This window comes from Heptranchias perlo, chromosome 12 (genome assembly GCF_035084215.1).
Source record: "Heptranchias perlo isolate sHepPer1 chromosome 12, sHepPer1.hap1, whole genome shotgun sequence".
Classification (NCBI taxonomy): domain Eukaryota; kingdom Metazoa; phylum Chordata; class Chondrichthyes; order Hexanchiformes; family Hexanchidae; genus Heptranchias; species Heptranchias perlo.
Window position 1 is genome coordinate 20,003,516 of NC_090336.1, and position 18,351 is coordinate 20,021,866.

At 47.5% G+C, this 18,351-nt stretch overlaps 1 protein-coding gene across 3 annotated transcripts in view; it reads right to left on the minus strand.

Moving 5' to 3' along the window:
* LOC137327858 (von Willebrand factor C and EGF domain-containing protein-like) overlaps nt 1–7,637 on the minus strand; it is a 351,658-nt gene extending 344,021 nt beyond the window's left edge. For 2 of the 3 annotated variants that reach the window (XM_067993723.1, XM_067993724.1), the window contains exon 1: nt 7,436–7,637. In XM_067993723.1, coding sequence (XP_067849824.1) covers nt 7,436–7,548 — 113 coding nt within the window. In that variant the 5' untranslated portion in view covers nt 7,549–7,637. The remainder of the gene's footprint in view (nt 1–7,435) is intronic. The other variant, XM_067993725.1, reaches the window with a different exon arrangement.
* Between the last annotated feature and the right edge of the window lie 10,714 nt (nt 7,638–18,351).

Genomic DNA, 18,351 nt, shown 5'->3' on the forward strand with positions numbered 1-18,351 from the left:
TTTCAAAGGAGTATGTGACCTCCTTATTCCTCCTACCAAAATGTACCACCTTACACTTATCTATTTTTAAATTCATCTGTTATTTACGCACCCATTTTGCAAGTTTGTTAATGTCTTCTTGTATTTTGTCACAGCCCCCTCAGTATTAACTATACCCCCAAATTTGTTGTCTGCAAATTTTGATATAGTACTTCTGATTCCCAAGTCCAAATCATTTATGCAAATGATGAACAACAGTGGTCCCAGCACCGATCCCTGTGGAACAACTCTTCCCATCTTCCGCCGGTCTGAGTAGCTACCTTTAACCCCTACTCTCTGTTTTCTGTTTTGTAGCCAGCTTGCTATTCATTCTGCTACATGTCCCCTAACTCCACATGATCTGATTTTAGTCATGAGTCTACCATGTAGTGCCTTATTGAAGGCCTTTTGAAAGTCCACATATATTACATCCACTACATTACCCTTATCTACTCTTCAAAGAATTCAATAAGATTGGTCAAGTATGACCTTCCCTTCGAAATCCGTGCTGACTATTCTTTATTATATTCTCGGTTTCTAGATGTTTTTCTATTACATCTTGAGTAAAGATTCCATTATCTTTCCTACCATCGACGTTAAGCTAACTGGTCTATAGTTCCCTGGATGTCCTATCTCCCTTTTTGAAAAATAGGAATCACATTAGTTGTCTGTCAGTCCTCTGCACTATTCCCTTTTCTACTGAATTTTTATATCTATATATTGTAACGCCTCTGCTTTCTCTTCCCTAGCTTCTTTTAGTATGCACGGATGCAATCCAACCGGACCAGGGATTTTATCCTCTTTAAGTTTGTCTCATTTATCAATTATTTCCTTCCTTTCTATCTAATTGCCCCCTCCATTTCTGTTGCTTCTATTATTGCTCCTCTCCATTACTGTTCCCTCTACATTTACACCCCCTCCGTGCCCTCCATCACTGCCTCTTCCACTATTGCCTCCTTCATTAATGTCACAGATCTGGCACAGTACAAGAACAAAATAGGATTTCAGTGAGGTTATAAAATTCAGACCAGCTCATGTACCCTCCGACAGGGATAACATTTCAGAAACAATATGCAACTTAAAACCAATTTGCACAAATGATTAACTGTAAAACAGACTTTTAATCACATCTTTAAATTCATGAATCTTGTCTTTCTAAAACTCGCGTGTATACTGCAAAACACTTATAAGGGACTTGTTTGTATACGGTCAATTATTTTTTTTTACAAGGGCTATCCAATATAGTGAATTTAGAGAGAGAGTAAACAGGATGTTATTTTATACTTACTGAGCTATTGCTCCTCCTGTGGCCTGTTTGCATCATCGTTAGTGTGCACAGGGACTTGTACTGAGAGTGGAAATTGTTGCTGAGGACATCTGGTACATACCAATCCACATCCCAGCACCCAGCGTAAAGGAACAGCCTTAAACATTAGCGTTAAGTGATCTTTTTGACAGTTTCCACGGTGATGAACTCAAAAGAACTACCGACGTTAAAATCACTAGATTGTTTCATATCCAGTGCAGTCTGAACCTAACCACTGTTAAACAGAGTGTACCTTGAACATTCGTTCATGGAAGAAATGGGAGGGGTCCTCTGTGCCTCTATGCATTTGTTGGGAGGTGTCTGGGAGGTATTTGGGAGGGTCCCTTTGTGAATCTGCTGGGAGGTGTTTGGGAGGTTCCCTTTGTGAATCTGCTGGGAGGTGTTTGGGAGGTTCCCTTTGTGAATCTGCTGGGAGGTGTTTGGGAGGTTCCCTTTGTGAATCTGCTGGGAGGTGTTTGGGAGGTTCCCTTTGTGAATCTGCTGGGAGGTGTTTGGGAGGGGCCCTCTGTGCATCTGCTGGGAGGTGTTTGGGAGGGGCCCTCTGTGCATCTGCTGGGAGGTGTTTGGGAGGGGCCCTCTGTGCATCTACTGGGAGGTGTTTGGGAGGGGCCCTCTGTAATCTGCTGGGAGGTGTTTGGGAGGGGCCCTCTGTAATCTGCTGGGAGGTGTTTGGGAGGGGCCCTCTGTGCATCTACTGGGAGGTGTTTGGGAGGGGCCCTCTGTAATCTGCTGGGAGGTGTTTGGGAGGGGCCCTCTGTAATCTGCTGGGAGGTGTTTGGGAGGGGCCCTCTGTGCATCTGCTGGGAGGTGTTTGGGAGGGGCCCTCTGTGCATCTACTGGGAGGTGTTTGGGAGGGGCCCTCTGTGCATCTACTGGGAGGTGTTTGGGAGGGGCCCTCTGTGCATCTACTGGGAGGTGTTTGGGAGGGGCCCTCTGTGCATCTACTGGGAGGTGTTTGGGAGGGGCCCTCTGTGCATCTACTGGGAGGTCTTTGGGAGGGGCCCTCTGTGCATCTACTGGGAGGTCTTTGGGAGGGGCCCTCTGTGCATCTACTGGGAGGTCTTTGGGAGGGGCCCTCTGTGCATCTACTGGGAGGTCTTTGGGAGGGGCCCTCTGTGCATCTACTGGGAGGTGCCGCACAGCAACACAGCCCAGGATTGGAATTTGGCGTGCAATTTTTTTTCCAACACTGACTCCCGCCTTACCATTGCATGGTAGAGGACACTGGCACACTAATGCATTGTGTCATCCCTCATTAACGTCTCATGGACTCCACGCAATGTGAACAGAAAATGGACGGGACTAAGAACACTGTGTAGTCAGATCAGAAGGGTTAATCCTTCTGTTTGAAGGTTCCCCAATGCCATGCACCATTTTACAGTCAAGAAGGTGCCTATTAATGCTTCCCTTTGAGGCATGTCAAAGATTAGCAGATTTTGCTTCCTTTTCAAATCAGTTGGAGACTTCTGCCCAGGACCTCCGTCCATTTTTATTTTGAAGCTTAAAAGAAAATCAGCAGTTTACACCTGGAACCAATTTAAAATTATACTAATTCCCATCTCCCCCCCCCACCCCCAGCCTTCTCTCCTGTCTCGAAGATGCTGTTTCTTGTCAGGTGCAATTCGACAGTCACTGGTCTACCTATGGTAATTCATGAGTGAATCTAGACAGTGAGTGTCACCTTACTATCCATCCATGGGAGGCCTCATGGCTGAGCCCCATATCCTACCGTCCCTTGACTTCCAATCCTGAACTTTCCAGCAGAAGCAAGAATTCTGTTTTCATGTCCCCCCTCCCCCTTTTCCCAAAGGTACTGAGGCAAGTTGCAGCACCCCAGCTGAAAACAGAGCAGGGATGGAACTTCCAATGTTCTGGTCTGTACGGCTCTGTGGCAAACTGAGTGGTACATTTACCCACAGATACGAAGGAAGTCAAAACTTCCATTTTGAGATGTTCACATCCTTAAGAAGCTACAACTGATATCAATGTCTCTGGGCTAAGGAGAGGGAAAAAATGGCCAGGGCTCCTAATCACCATCCTCTGACCCCTGTGTATGGATGGCAGATGAGGACAGGATCGGCCTTGACTGTAATCACCATCCCCGCAGTCAAATAACCTAGTGACACTCATACCGTTCAAGGCTCAGACATGCAGAATGGTCAATTGGTCAAGGTACTGAGGGAATGTCAGTGACTGTGGAACCATAATTTACAGCGAGGAGTTCGTACCTTCAGGTGAGGAGGGCAGAGCGGGGGAAACAATATTTATTTTAAAGGTGCAGAAATGGCACGACCTCCTTCCTTTAAACAATAATCTGACACACATTGGAAAGCCTGGGTCAAGAGAAGGCTACAATTTCTAAAGGTCTATTAAACTCTGTTCCCATTATTATCTACAGGCAGTTAATTTAACATCTCCTGTGAGATTCGGCAATTACCTATAATTTTTTTTTGTCTTTCTGAATACCTTGTACACTTCTTGCAGTATTGTCCCAGCTTCTGGAGGGGAAAAAAACACATCTGAGTGGGAGCTAATTGAGCCGCAGCCCTCGAGTGGTTTAGTCTGCAAAAGACTGGCTCAGTGAGTTTAAAATCAAAGCAGCTTCGCTTTAATGTTGATAGACCTTCGTCGGGCGAGTCAGAGACATAACAGTGCGTGCTGGCCAATACATCATAGGAACACTGAGCCTCACCTTCTGCAGAAAAGCAACAAACACATTCCGAGACTTGTGTTGTGTGGTTCTGGGTCATTACTGGATTGATTGATGGGGCAGGTGGGAAGACAAAGGGGCCCGAGGTCACTTTAGATCAATGGGGTACGACAGGGCTGTAAGAACCCGTTTATAAATGAAAGTACTCACGTTTACTGTAACAAAAAACTGGATGCAAAGAGAAACTCAAATCTGCAACATGGGGTCAAACCTGCTCTTAAAGGGGGCAGCATCAAAATATCAGCACCTTTGCTAAGCAGGCTCAGTTCTAAAGATAACCTGCTCTGGAAAAATCCATTACAGGTCTGGCACTCCAAAAGGGCCAAGTTCATAGAATCAGAAAGCACAGAAGGAGTCCATTCGGCCCACCGTGCCTGTGCCGCGATCATTATTTGTATTTCAGCGATCATTATTTACTTTACCCAATGGTGTGACCGGGCTGAATTAATAGTATGAAATATTCTATTAACTCTGTTCCCACATGCCGTGTAATAATTCCACCAGTACATTCCAGCCCCAATAATATCACCGTGTTTGGCAAAGAGGTGTGAAGGAAGTAGTTATATAGTACGGGCCAACGCTGCCAGCATTGTGGAATCACCTCATTCACATTGCAAGGCAGATTCCATAGCGGCAGAGCAACGTTTGCTTATTAAATTGCAATCCTCAAATTTTGTTTACTGTCTGCTGGACCTTCCCCAGCGGCACAGGCGAGCAAGCAGAAAAGCACATTGTTGGCAGCTGGAAGAGATGACAGGTCGCACCTTTCAAAGCACCGTTTATATTGCTGCCTCGGAAAGCTGTCGAAGGTGACCTGTTCAGGGGGGTCTCGGTGCCCCGGGAGGCAGCAGTGGCTTCCTCACTTGCCTTACATCCTGCAGTCGGCGGCAGGGCTGCAAAGTGGAACCAAGACGCACTGCTGACTTAAGGGTTACCTTCCCCTCCTGCGGAAACATGCTGTCTCAGGGATTCCCTTCTCACCCGGGAGTCGCTGAGCGGGAACCAGCTACAGTTCGACGGACAGTCCCACCCCACAGAGCAAACCGAAACAGTAAAGTGCTGGAAACACACAGCGGGTCAGTCAGTATTTGTGGAGAGAACAGTACTACAGCACAGACAATACTGAATAAAAAAATGGGGGAATCTGAACTAGAAAAATTCAACATCAGAGGCTGACGAGAAAAAGACTTGTATTTATGTTAGCTTTTACAGCAAGGACTGTCATTATTAAGTGTAGTCACTGTTGTAATGTGGGGAAGTGGGGCAGCCAATCTGCACATAGAAAGAAAGGTGATACTGACCAGATAATCTATTTTAGTGATGTTGGTTGAGGGATAAATATTGGTCAGGACAAAATTTAAAATAGTGCCATAGGATCTTTTACATCCACCTGAAGGACGTGATCAGGCCAAACACCTTCCTGGCATCAAATTGCAAAGAAGAGTGTCACTCATTGATTGATTGATTGCTGTAGGATCAGATATCCCCTGATTTAGTGGGTAAATGAACACAATCTGGTACTAAACCGTACAGATGTGGAAAGTCGAGATTGATTCCCTGGTAGAGATGCTTCCGTTGACCTCAGTACCCTTGGAATATGGGGGGGGGGGGGGAGAAAAATCAGCCAAGGTGGCCACTCCTGCGACCACTGGTGGAAATCACATGTGTGGATGTCGAATGAGAATAGGATTGGATTGGGCTGTGATTCATCTTGTCACCCCGTTTCGAGGCTGTTACCACCCTGTTGACTCCAGGCGGAAGAAGTTAAAATCGACCCCACGGGGACAGAGGTTACCCATCAACAGTCACCCCTGACTCCTAACACAGAGACAGAGGTCACACATCACCCGTCACCCCTGACATCTAACACAGAGACAGAGGTCACACATCACCCGTCACCCCTGACTCCTAACACAGAGACAGAGGTCACACATCACCCGTCACCCCTGACTCCTAACACAGACAGAGGTCACACATCACCCGTCACCCCTGACATCTAACACAGGGACAGAGGTCACACATCACCCGTCACCCCTGACTCCTAACACAGAGACAGAGGTCACACATCACCCGTCACCCCTGACTCCTAACACAGAGACAGAGGTCACACATCACCCGTCACCCCTGACTCCTAACACAGAGACAGAGGTCACACATCACCCGTCACCCCTGACTCCTAACACAGAGACAGAGGTCACACATCACCCGTCACCCCTGACTCCTAACACAGAGACAGAGGTCACACATCACCCGTCACCCCTGACTCCTAACACAGAGACAGAGGTCACACATCACCCGTCACCCCTGACTCCTAACACAGAGACAGAGGTCACACATCACCCGTCACCCCTGACTCCTAACACAGAGACAGAGGTCACACATCACCCGTCACCCCTGACTCCTAACACAAAGACAGAGGTCACACATCACCCGTCACCCCTGACTCCTAACACAGGAACAGAGGTCACACATCACCCGTCACCCCTGACTCCTAACACAGGGACAGAGGTCACACATCACCCGTCACCCCTGACTCCTAACACAGGGACAGAGGTCACACATCACCCGTCACCCCTGACTCCTAACACAGAGACTGAGGTCACACATCACCCGTCACCCCTGACTCCTAACACAGGGACAGAGGTCACACATCACCCGTCACCCCTGACTCCTAACACAGAGACAGAGGTCACTCATCACCCGTCACCCCTGACTCCTAACACAGGGACAGAGGTCACACATCACCAGTCACCCCTGACTCCTAACACAGAGACAGAGGTCACACATCACCAGTCACCCCAGACTCCTAACACAGAGACAGATGTTACACATCACTTTGCAATGAACTGAACTGAACATGGATTAAAAGAAAATTGTTTTCACTAAAACGCACCTCTTTCCTTTGGACAGAAGTAGAATAGCCTTTCATGAAATGACTTTCATCAAATGCAAGATACTTCAAAAGCTGGCTATACAATAATACATTTTGACGCAATTTATATTATGTCACGTGCTTGTACACAAATTTATAAAACAATTGTTTGTCCCAAAATAATTCGCGGTGAAGAACATGCCCCTTTAAGAGCCACAGGTAAACCTGTGACTCCGCGCAAAAAGGCAAAAACAGCCTGGCCAATGTCAACAAGTTAACACAGACAACGTTAAAGAGCTGCACTTTTTTTTTGGCTCCATAGCTTTTTGAGTAAAATTCTCTCAAACTGTTGTTGAGTTAATTGAATCCCTGAATATAAAGATAAGGAACAGTGGTTAGTGCAGCTGGTTCCAGTCGCACTGCCTGTCTGCTGTTCCTTACTCAACAGGCTGGTTACAGTCATTTAATATGAATGAAAGTTAGTGAGAAGATGGGCTGGTTCCCTCACCTCTGCATGGCGGTGCTGTAGTGTTTCTGAACTCCTCGCTTCCTGCCCGGATAGCCCCTGCCATCAGCCCTCAGCACACAGAGCAGCACACACAGCGTCTTCAGCCCACTCATAGCCGCACGGTGTGAGGGAGAGAGCAGCGGGCGCCCGCTGAAACCTCCGCCCCAACTCCAGCCAATGGTCCGCCGTGCGCGGACACTCAGCGCAGCTTCCCACGGGCGGCAGCGCTCCTATCCTCCCTGCACTCAGGGGGAAGGCTGCGCTGGATTGAGACCCAGGGAGGGACCAGGAGCGGGCTGGTGTGAGAGTCGGACTGGGAGGGCAGCCCTCAACCCAGCCCTCAGACAGCGACAGCAGGGGAGGTCCCCGTCCTCAGACTTGGGGGTGGGGAGGAATCTGCCCCAACACTTGTTGGAGAGGGGGGTGAGGTCCCTGCCCTCATACCTGTGGAGAGGGGGTGAGGTCCCTGCCCTCATACCTGTGGAGAGAGGGTGAGGTTCCTGCCCTCATACCTGTGGGGTGGGGGTGAGGTTCCTGCCCTCATACCTGTGGAGAGGGGGTGAGGTTCCTGCCCTCATACCTGTGGAGAGGGGGGTGAGGTCCCTGCCCTCATACCTGTGGAGAGGGGGTGAGGTCCCTGCCCTCATACCTGTGGAGAGGGGGTGAGGTTCCTGCCCTCATACCTGTGGAGAGGGGGGTGAGGTCCCTGCCCTCATACCTGTGGAGAGGGGGTGAGGTCCCTGCCCTCATACCTGTGGAGAGGGGGTGAGGTTCCTGCCCTCATACCTGTGGAGAGGGGGTGAGGTTCCTGCCCTCATACCTGTGGAGAGGGGGGTGAGGTCCCTGCCCTCATACCTGTGGAGAGGGGGTGAGGTCCCTGCCCTCATACCTGTGGAGAGAGGGTGAGGTTCCTGCCCTCATACCTGTGGAGAGGGGGTGAGGTTCCTGCCCTCATACCTGTGGAGAGGGGGGTGAGGTCCCTGCCCTCATACCTGTGGAGAGGGGGTGAGGTTCCTGCCCTCATACCTGTGGAGAGGGGGGTGAGGTTCCTGCCCTCATACCTGTGGAGAGGGGGGTGAGGTCCCTGCCCTCATACCTGTGGAGAGGGGGGTGAGGTCCCTGCCCTCATACCTGTGGAGAGAGGGTGAGGTTCCTGCCCTCATACCTGTGGGGTGGGGGTGAGGTTCCTGCCCTCATACCTGTGGAGAGGGGGTGAGGTCCCTGCCCTCATACCTGTGGAGAGAGGGTGAGGTTCCTGCCCTCATACCTGTGGGGTGGGGGTGAGGTTCCTGCCCTCATACCTGTGGAGAGGGGGTGAGGTTCCTGCCCTCATACCTGTGGAGAGGGGGTGAGGTTCCTGCCCTCATACCTGTGGAGAGGGGGGTGAGGTCCCTGCCCTCATACCTGTGGAGAGGGGGTGAGGTCCCTGCCCTCAGACCTGTGGAGAGGGGGTGAGGTTCCTGCCCTCACGCTTGGGGAAGTGGTGGTGGGGGGGGGGTTGTCCCTGCCCTCACACGGGGTAGGGGGGAGATGTCCTTGCCCTCACGCTTGAGGGGGCATATCCCTGTTTTCACAAGGGGCGGGGGAGGTCCCTGCCCTTACTTGTGATGGGGTGAGGTCTCACACCAGAGGGTCTCTGCTCTTACTGACATCTCAGCTGCAGTGCCCTGATCGTGAGTATTCATTGCTCTTAGATTACACTGGGATCTCTCTCCTCAATGGGGGCCTCTGCTCCCTCACAGGAGGGGTTAGTGCCTTCACACTGGAGGATTCTGCTATAATGCTGGGGGTTTCTGCAAACTGTCCTCAGTAAGACAATACTGCTGTCAGAGCAAGGTGGGGGTGTTCTCTGCTCTAATACTGGGGATCTCTCCCCTCATATGGGGTAGGGGATCTTTGCAATAGATTAGGGGGCCCCTATCCTCACATTTTGAAGGTGGGGGAAATCTCTGCCCTTATACTGGAAGGGAAGGACTATCCTTTCACCGCAAGGGGTGAGATTTTCATTAGAGAAGGGAGGGCATTATCCTCGGAGTAGGTGGGTCCATGCCTTCATACTGAGGGGCCTCTGCTTTCACTGGGGGTCTTTTCTCTCACCAAGGGTTGGGTGAATCTCTGTGCTCACATTGGGAGTCTCTATTTTCACACTCGATGGTCACTGCCTTCATCCTGGAGGGTCTCTGCGCTCATACTAAAGGTATATGTCCTCTCACATGGGGTCTCTCACCTCACATTAGGAGAGGGTGTTTCTGCTCCCACACAGGGCTGGGGGTGACTGCTGTGACACTGGGGTGTCTCCCATCAAACAGAGTGGGGGATCTCTGTCCTCAAACTTGGGGTTACGGCCCTTACACTGGAGGGAAGATCTCTGCTTTCAGACTGAGGTATTCTATGTTCTCAAGCGGATCTCTATCCCGGACTGAAAGTCTCTGCAGTCAGACAACGGTTTCCTGCGCTCACACAGGGAGTCCCTACTGCCCAGAATGGGGATCTCCACCCTCAGATGGGGCTTTCTGTCCTAATGGCCTCACACTGCAAGGTCACTGCCTTCAGATCATGAGGTCTCTGACCCCAACTCTGCAAAGTCTCTGCAATAACATTGAGGACCTCCCCTCTCACACTGAGAGGAGGGTCTGTGCCCCAGCACCTAGAATTCTCCATCCTCAACTGGGAGCATCTCCGCTCTTGCACTGAGGAAAATCTGCTTTCACACTGGGCAAAGGGGTCTGCAAGCACACTGGGGACCTCTGCCCACACACTGGGGACCTCTGCCCACACACTGGGGACCTCTGCCCACACACTTTGGTAGGTAGGTCTCTATCCTCAAATGTGGTTTCTGCCCTCCGAATGAAGGGTATTTGGTCCCAGCATTAGAAGGGAAGGTCTTTCACATATCTCTGCCTCAGATTACAGGGATTGATTCAGTTTGGTAAGTCTCTGCCCCCACACTAGAGGGTTGGGGGAATACAGGAAACCTGCACTCAGTACCCAGTCAATGATCTCCATCCCTGATCAACGGCCCTGATCTTTGCCTTTGATCTCAACCTGATCTCAGTCCCTCATCCCTGCCCCTCATTTCAGCCCTTAATCTCAGCCTGATCTCAGCCCGATACCTGCCCCAAATACCTGCCTGATCCCGAACCCTCATCACTGGCCATTCCCAGCCCATGAACCCCAGCCCCAGGTTATTGCCCAATCCCAGTCTCAGATCTCCACCTGATCCCAGGCCTTCGTGCCTGCCTCGGGCTCCTGAATACCTGCTTGTGTTTGCATTGACTTTTTCAGTAAAATTATCAACAGGAGGAATTTGACCCCCACAATTTGTTTGTGTCTCTCGCAAGCCTAAGCAACAGTTGTCGTCTCTTACCTTTGATGGTTCTGCCATTAATCTTTCTTCATCTATTGACATTCTCGGCCTCACTGTCTCTTACCTCAAATGGAACTTCCATAGCTCCCTTGTTAATACAACTTCCAAGAAATTTGCTTTGTCCTTTTGCAAAAAGACTTATTTTCTCTTGAAGAAAACATTTCTCTCCTCTTCTGCCCAGGACTGCTTCCAGACCAAAAGAAGTTCTCCTAGCACCTGGTCAAGATAGACAAAAAAAAATTGTCATTAAGTAAACAATTCCCTCTCACTTCAGCCTCCAACTGCAATATTCCTGTGAAATGGAGATGTCCCAAGAGACAATCACTCGATTTGATGGGCCAAGCTGGATGTCCTCATCCATGAAGTGTGGGGTAGCAGGGCTCTCCTCTATGGGATGGAAGGGCACCCTTCTCAAAAGCAGTTGGTTCAACAAAGGTGGGAGCAGATTGCAGACAGAGTCAATGCTGCTTGTACTACCCAGTGGACCTGGATACAGGTCAGGCAGAAGATGGCTGACCTGCAGAAAGCTGCAGTACAACTTTCAGCACTATGTCCCACGCCCAAGTGTGCCTGCCATAAAATGTACCTTCACCATCTGTAACTCAGTTTGTGCTGATCTATCCGAAGTATTCATCCAAGCTTAACCTGTATAGTCTTGGCAGGAGGGAAATAGCTCCAGCAATTTCCTGACATATGCACTGCAGGCAAGAATTGTGCAAAATAACAGACACCCCCACCCCCAAAGCTGCCTCTACTGCTAAATACTGCTGGCAAAATTTCTAGGCTATGTTAACGTATAAAACAGCCATCAGCTTTTGACAATCCATTTCGAGGCAGAGGTGTTGAAACAAACAAAGAGAATTCACGGTACGATAGTTACTGTGACTAGTAATCCAGAGACCTGGACTAATAAACCGGAGACATAAGTACAAATCTCCACGACGGCAACCGGGGGAATGTTAAATTCAGTTAATTAAATAAAAAAATCTGGAATAAAAAGTTAGTATCAGTAATGGTGACCATAAAACTGCTAGATTGTCATAAAAACCCATTTGGTTCACTAATGTCCTTTAGGGAAGGAAACCTGCCGTCCTTACCCAGTCTGGCCGATATGTGACTCCAAACTCACAGCAATGTGGTTGATTCTGAACTGCCTATGAAATGGCCTAACAAGCCACTTAGTTGTCAAGAAGGTGGCTTCAAGGGCAAATAGGGGTGGGCAATAAATGCTGGCATACAGTGACACCCAGATCCCATGAATGAATAAAAAAAATCCATGCCACACATCTCCCATTCCCATGGTCTGCCAGTTATGTGCATTGTTCACTCTTGCCTCAGAATGAATGGTACCACTAGCTGAAACTAATTATTAAAACCTGTCTATCTAAAATCATATAACAATAAAATACACAAATCCCTTATTTTGTTAGAAGATAAATTTGTTACCGACAACACGATCTAAGACTTTCAGCAATGCGGTATACTCAGGACATTGCAAAGGCCTGGAGCTCTTTCGTTTTCACCTCCATTAATGACGCGCTCTCTTCCTTCTTCAACCTACTCTATTCATCATCAAATTAGTTGCTGATAATTCCACTGTACTTTCAACAACTTCCTTCAGATTACACAGCCTCAGCGCTAATAACTTTCATTCCCCTCAAAATGCAATGGTTATTACATCTTGATCTCTTCAACTGAGACATTGAAAATCTTGTTTTTGTTCAAGTCTTTGAAGACATAGTTTATTCCTGTTTCTTGCATGTCTCACCACCAGCTTCTACCTCCTACCTCTGACAGATCTATCCATAATTTTTCTTCATCTATTGACACTGTTGGCTTTGCTATCTCCTCTGATCTCAAAAGATATTCCCATATTTCCTCCATGCTGAAGCTGCTTCCTCGGAGCTGTTTTCTCTTTCATGCTAAATATGTTTTCTCTCTCAAGGCCCCCCTGTTAAGCACGTCTGTACAAGACTTGAATACTGCTCCCATATCAGGCTCTTCACGTCTGTACAAGACTTGAATACTGCTCCCATATCAGGCTCTTCACGTCTGTACAAGATACAAGCAAAAGCTAGTTGTCAGATCGGCAATCCCTCTCTTCTAGCTTCCAGCCCTCTCTCTTCATCTCAATCTTTCTTGTCTCTCTCTTTTATAGGTATTGCTTTGGTCACTGCTTCTCTGAACTTTCCGGTCTTGTTCCTTCTAAGCACCAAGTACAATATTAAGCAATTTTGTTTTCCTTCCTGCACCTTAACTGTGTTGAAATTCAGACAGTCTGCTATGCTGTCTCATTCTTTCCCAAACCTAAGCCTGGCATCACCCAATCACCACGTCCTGATTTACCTCATCTTCCCGCCTTCTCTTTCCAACCTTGTCCTACATGATGTGTCATGGCACTTTACCAAAGTCACTGAATAAAAATAAAACTTAATATACAATAAATTTTCCAAAGTTTCTCCGTCTGGGAGAATGCAGCTAGATAATCCCTTTCCTCATTCACTGTTGGGCGTGTCTTGGAAGCAAACATCCTCCCAGGCTCTTGTATTTATTCAGTGTTCCTGCCACTCTCAGTGACAGATCACAGTCTTCTTGGGGAATAACAAACACACCAGAATACAGCTGAAGTACTTATAACGTTCTGAAGGTCGGTGGTAGAGGATGTGGTTTCCTCTTCTGTTAATCGATAGCCCAAATCAAGATTACAGTGGAGTGGAGTGGAGCCCAGGCTTCTGCAGATCATCCCGGTGCAGAACACTCAGTACCCACCTCCACTCTCCCATTTCTGTCCGGTCATTGTGAACCAATCTGCTGATCTTAGTGATCAAAGGCCAATGGAGAGATAGCTGACACCACTTCCACAACCTGATTGACATGCCACCTCTCTGATTGTTCCTGCCCCCTTGTGGCAGAAAGCTTGGCCTCCCATGATCATTGTGGGGGGAGGGGGGGTGTGAGGAAGAGGAGGAGGGAGAAGGATGGCTCATGGAGTCAGAAAGGTTTTTAATACCTCTCACAAATCTTTGAGGCAAATAGGCTCAGTCCAATCCCACCTTTCTCTACAAGGTAACATTGAAAGTGGGGATATTACCTAGTCTTTCAGTGTGACACCTCTCGTAGGGGCTTGAATTAGAACTGAATCATATGACCTGAAACGTTAACTCTGTTTCTCTCTCTCCACAGGTGCTGCCTGACTTGCTGAGTGTGTCCAGCGTTTTCAGTTTTTATTTCAGATTTGCAGCATCTGCAGTATTTTGCTTTTTGTGAGTGTGTGGGCCTGTGGGTGAGGACAGCATCAGGCTCGGCACTGACATCCCCGCGATGGAGTCGCCCGCTGCTCCTCAATGCCTAGCCTCGTGGATGAATAACGGGCACTTGGGTGACATTGTAGAAACTGACGGTGCCGGTGGAAGTTACTCCAGGAACAAGGCAGTACCTTCAGGGGAGGAGGGGAAAAAATTGGTGGGAAAAGTACATTTAAAAAAAAGGAATAAATCAAGATGAGGCAGCATCGGGTGAGATTTCAACTAGTGATTCATTCATGAGAATGGTCTTTGAAACTTGCTTGTTCCCATGTCGTGCATAATTACAGGACTCACACATCATGAAAGCACAACGTTTAAGTCCTCCACAGTACAAGGTTGTAGTTAATGATTATTACAGAAAAACAGTTGAAAGAGGAGCAGATGTGAACCAGTTCTGTATTAAATATTTGTGTATGTAGCTCAGTGGGTACATTTGGGAGGGGATACAACACGAGGGCTCCTATTCCAGATGACTATCCAGGGCTCCTGCTGGTAAATGGGTGCTGTGGACATTGGGTAAGATAAGGTCTGGCTCACCTGGTAATGCCTCTGCAGATGAATAGCCTAACATTCACTGTCTTGCTCAAAAATGAAAGATGGCCACTTGAGCAGGAAGCCGGAGGGCAGTGGGAGCCCATGGAATCCTTTCCTCGTCAAGTGTCAGTGTCCTCAGTAGAGGACCGGAAGATAAGGATTGGGGGGGAATAAACCAAAATAAAATTGTACATGACTTCATAACAAGCAACAAAGCTTTGAGATAAATGTTGTTTGCTTTCTCCCTCGTTCTTTTTGGTCTCCCAGCAATGGGCACTAATGACCCGGTACCATGCCACTTTTCAGCCAACTACTCAATCAGTGTGTATGTGGCATGGAGTTACCTTTCACCCCCTCTTCTCCCTGTGGGCGACCATCTGTTTTGTGCCCAGTATCTCTGCAGATGGCATGTTTGAGGTGGAGAACACAGAGTGGAGCGGCGGAGGTTTAATCACAGGTACAATCTTATCGTGCAGAAAATGAAACAACATGAAATGCCGTAATAAAAACACGAATAACAGGAGATAACATGGACTCCATTTCTATAAGGAGTGAGTCAGCTTCTGGAATTATTCTGTGGATCAGGGTTCTGATTACATCAGATATCAGAAAATACCTTAATGGGAACTTGATGGATCTGGAATTCCACCTTATGTGCGTCTAAAGTATACGTTTACCCTAGCCAGACACTGCTAGTTACTGACTAATGAGGCCTTGCAACTGACCCATTTGCATCAAGATGTGAAAAAGCTCTTTGTACTGAATCAAGAGCACAGAACTAAGCTGCTCTGACACCTCTCTACCAGCACTCTTCCCAAAAAGGGGCCTCACCACCACAAACCCCTTCTTAATTACTCACCACAAATTACAATTCATTTTCACTTCAAAGACTGTTTGGGTTTTTTCACATATAGTGCACATTGTACGGGCAGTGGGAGCAGCAATCGCACTGCCGACCCAATGGCGATAGCAAGAGGCCCGAGTCCAAGTTTGCAAATCGCAGTAGAGTCCTACAACCAGCGTAACAAGGCTCCCGCCTGTTCCGGCAGCGGGTGCTGGCCATCCACTTCGAGGCTCACTCGAAAATCGAGTCGGGGAGGCCTCAGGCAGCCAGTGAACGGTAGTTTTTACAATTGTTGGCTGCCTACCGCCCTGTTTCTCAGCATGAACGGGGGATAGGCAGACCCTTATATTGTGCCCAGAGAGCTACCTTTTGACTTCTCCTCCCCTTCCCCCTCATATGACCTAAATCCCTGGCAGCATTACATCAAAAACCTCAAAGCTCACAATCACCCAGCCTTAGCTTGTACTGCAAGGGTCAGAATAAAATATCGAAACGGGGAGGAAAGATGCAATTACCTCTATCCTATGTACCTTCTGCTATTAACCTTGATCAGCATCCTCCCTGAGGGTTAGGTCAACGGGAATATCATAATCATCCCCTTTAAAGAAAATCTTTATTGAAATCTATCAATATATTAGAAATGATACATATAGTGCATTTACATGTGCACTTCAGACACCACACGTGAGATTTCACACTTTGTTACAGATGCAAAACAATCTGGACGCTTTTGACCTTCAGCCTGAAACTGACAAGCACATACCAATCTGCAAAGAATCCTAACTGGATATCAAACTCTGAACAAAATGAGCATCTATTTACTTAACAACAATTACTTTGTGCCCTTAAAGGAACACATCTTCCCTTGACAGAATAATATATTGTGCATTCAATTGTATAACACACCTGTCCTTATAAACCACCTGACCATGAGCCACTCCATGGGAGATTTGCTAGTATATCTAAAGATGACATATCAGCATGGATCTCCTGTCCATCACACGTCCTGTGTTACCCTTTTGGGCATCGTACTTTGTAAATGCAAACATCATGCACTTGAATGGCTCAAATATTGTATTTGTAAAACAGATACAATCACAATTGAAGAGTGAGGGAATGTATAAATCACATGCAAGGAGCACAGGTAGAAAGGTACCAGCAAGGATGTACTAAGCATGTATGAAGATTATTCATCAAGTTTGAGGAGCAAAGAAAATTCACAAGTTAAAAAAAAAGCTGAACCAATCAACCTGCTCCAAATAATTTTTGAAAATCTTTTTGTCTAATATCTTTGTTTTCTCAGTAAATGAAATACTGAAGATAAGATTTGTTACAATTGAAAACATAATTAAATGTTTCACAATAACATTATTAAACTTACCTATGAAATCATCGAATCATTGAATATAGAAAATTTACGGCACAGAAGGAGGCCATTCGGCCCATCGTGTCCACGTCGGCTGAGAAACGAGCCACCCAGCCGAATCCCACTTTCCCGCATTTGGTCCGTAGCCCTGCAGGTCACGGCTCATCAGGTGCACATCCAGGTATTTTTTAAATGAGTTGAGGGTTTCTGCCTCTACCACCCTCTCAGGCAGTGAGTTCCAGACCCCCACCACCCTCTGGGTGAAAAATATTTTCCTCATTTCCGCTCTAATCCTTCTACCAATCACTTTAAATCTATGCCCCCTGGTTATTGACCCCCCCGCTAAGGGAAATAGGTCCTTCCTATCCACTCTATCTAGGCCCCTCCTAATTTTGTACACCTCAATCAAATCACCCCTCAGCCTCCTCTGCTCCAAGGAAAACAACCCTAACCTATCCCATCTGTCACCATAGCTAAAATTCTCCAGTCCTGGCAACATCCTCCTAAATCTCCTCTGTACCCTCTTTAGTGCAATTACATCCTTCCTGTAATGTGGTGACCAGAACTGTACGCAGTACTCAAGCTGTGGCCTAACTAGTGTTTAATGCAGTTCCAGCATAACATCCCTGCTTTTATATTCTATGCCTCGGCTAATAAAGGAAAGCATTCTATATGCCTTCTTAACCACCTTATCTACCTGTCCTGCTACCCCAAGGTCCCTCTGTTCCTCTACATCTCTCAGTATCCTCTCATTTATTGTGTACTCCCTTGCCTTGTTTGCCCTCCCCAAATGTATTACCTCACACTTCTCCAGATTGAATTCCATTTGCCACTTTTCTGCCCATCTGACCAGTCCATTGATATCTTCCTGCAGTCTACAGCTTTCCTCCTCACTATCAACCACACGGCCTATCTTTGTGTCATCAGCAAATTTCTTAATCATGCCCCCTACGTTTAAGTCCAAATCGTTAATGTATACCACAAAAAGCAAAGGAACTAGTACCGAGCCCTGCGACACCCCACTAGAAACAGCCTTCCAGTCGCAAAAACACCCATCGACCATTACCCTTTGCTTCCTGCCACCGAGCCAATTTTGGATCCAATTTGCCACATTCCCTTGGATCCCAATGGGCCTTTACTTTTTTGATGTAAAAGATACCATAATACTATTTAAAGAAGAGCAGGGAAGTTCTCCGTGTGTCCTGGTCAACATTTATCCCTCAACCAACACCACAATAAACAGATTATCTGGCCATTTATCTCATTGCTGTTTGTGGGACCTTGCTGTGAGCACATTGGCTGCTGGATGTGATGTGCCTACATTACAACAGTGATTACACTTTAAATGTACTTCATTGGCTGTGAAGCACTTTGGGATGTCATGAAAGACACTACAGTATATATAACATTACATAGAAGTACATAGAATGCACAGCACAGAAACAGGTCATTCGGCCCAACAGGTCCATACCAGTGTTTATGCTCCACATGAGCCTCCTC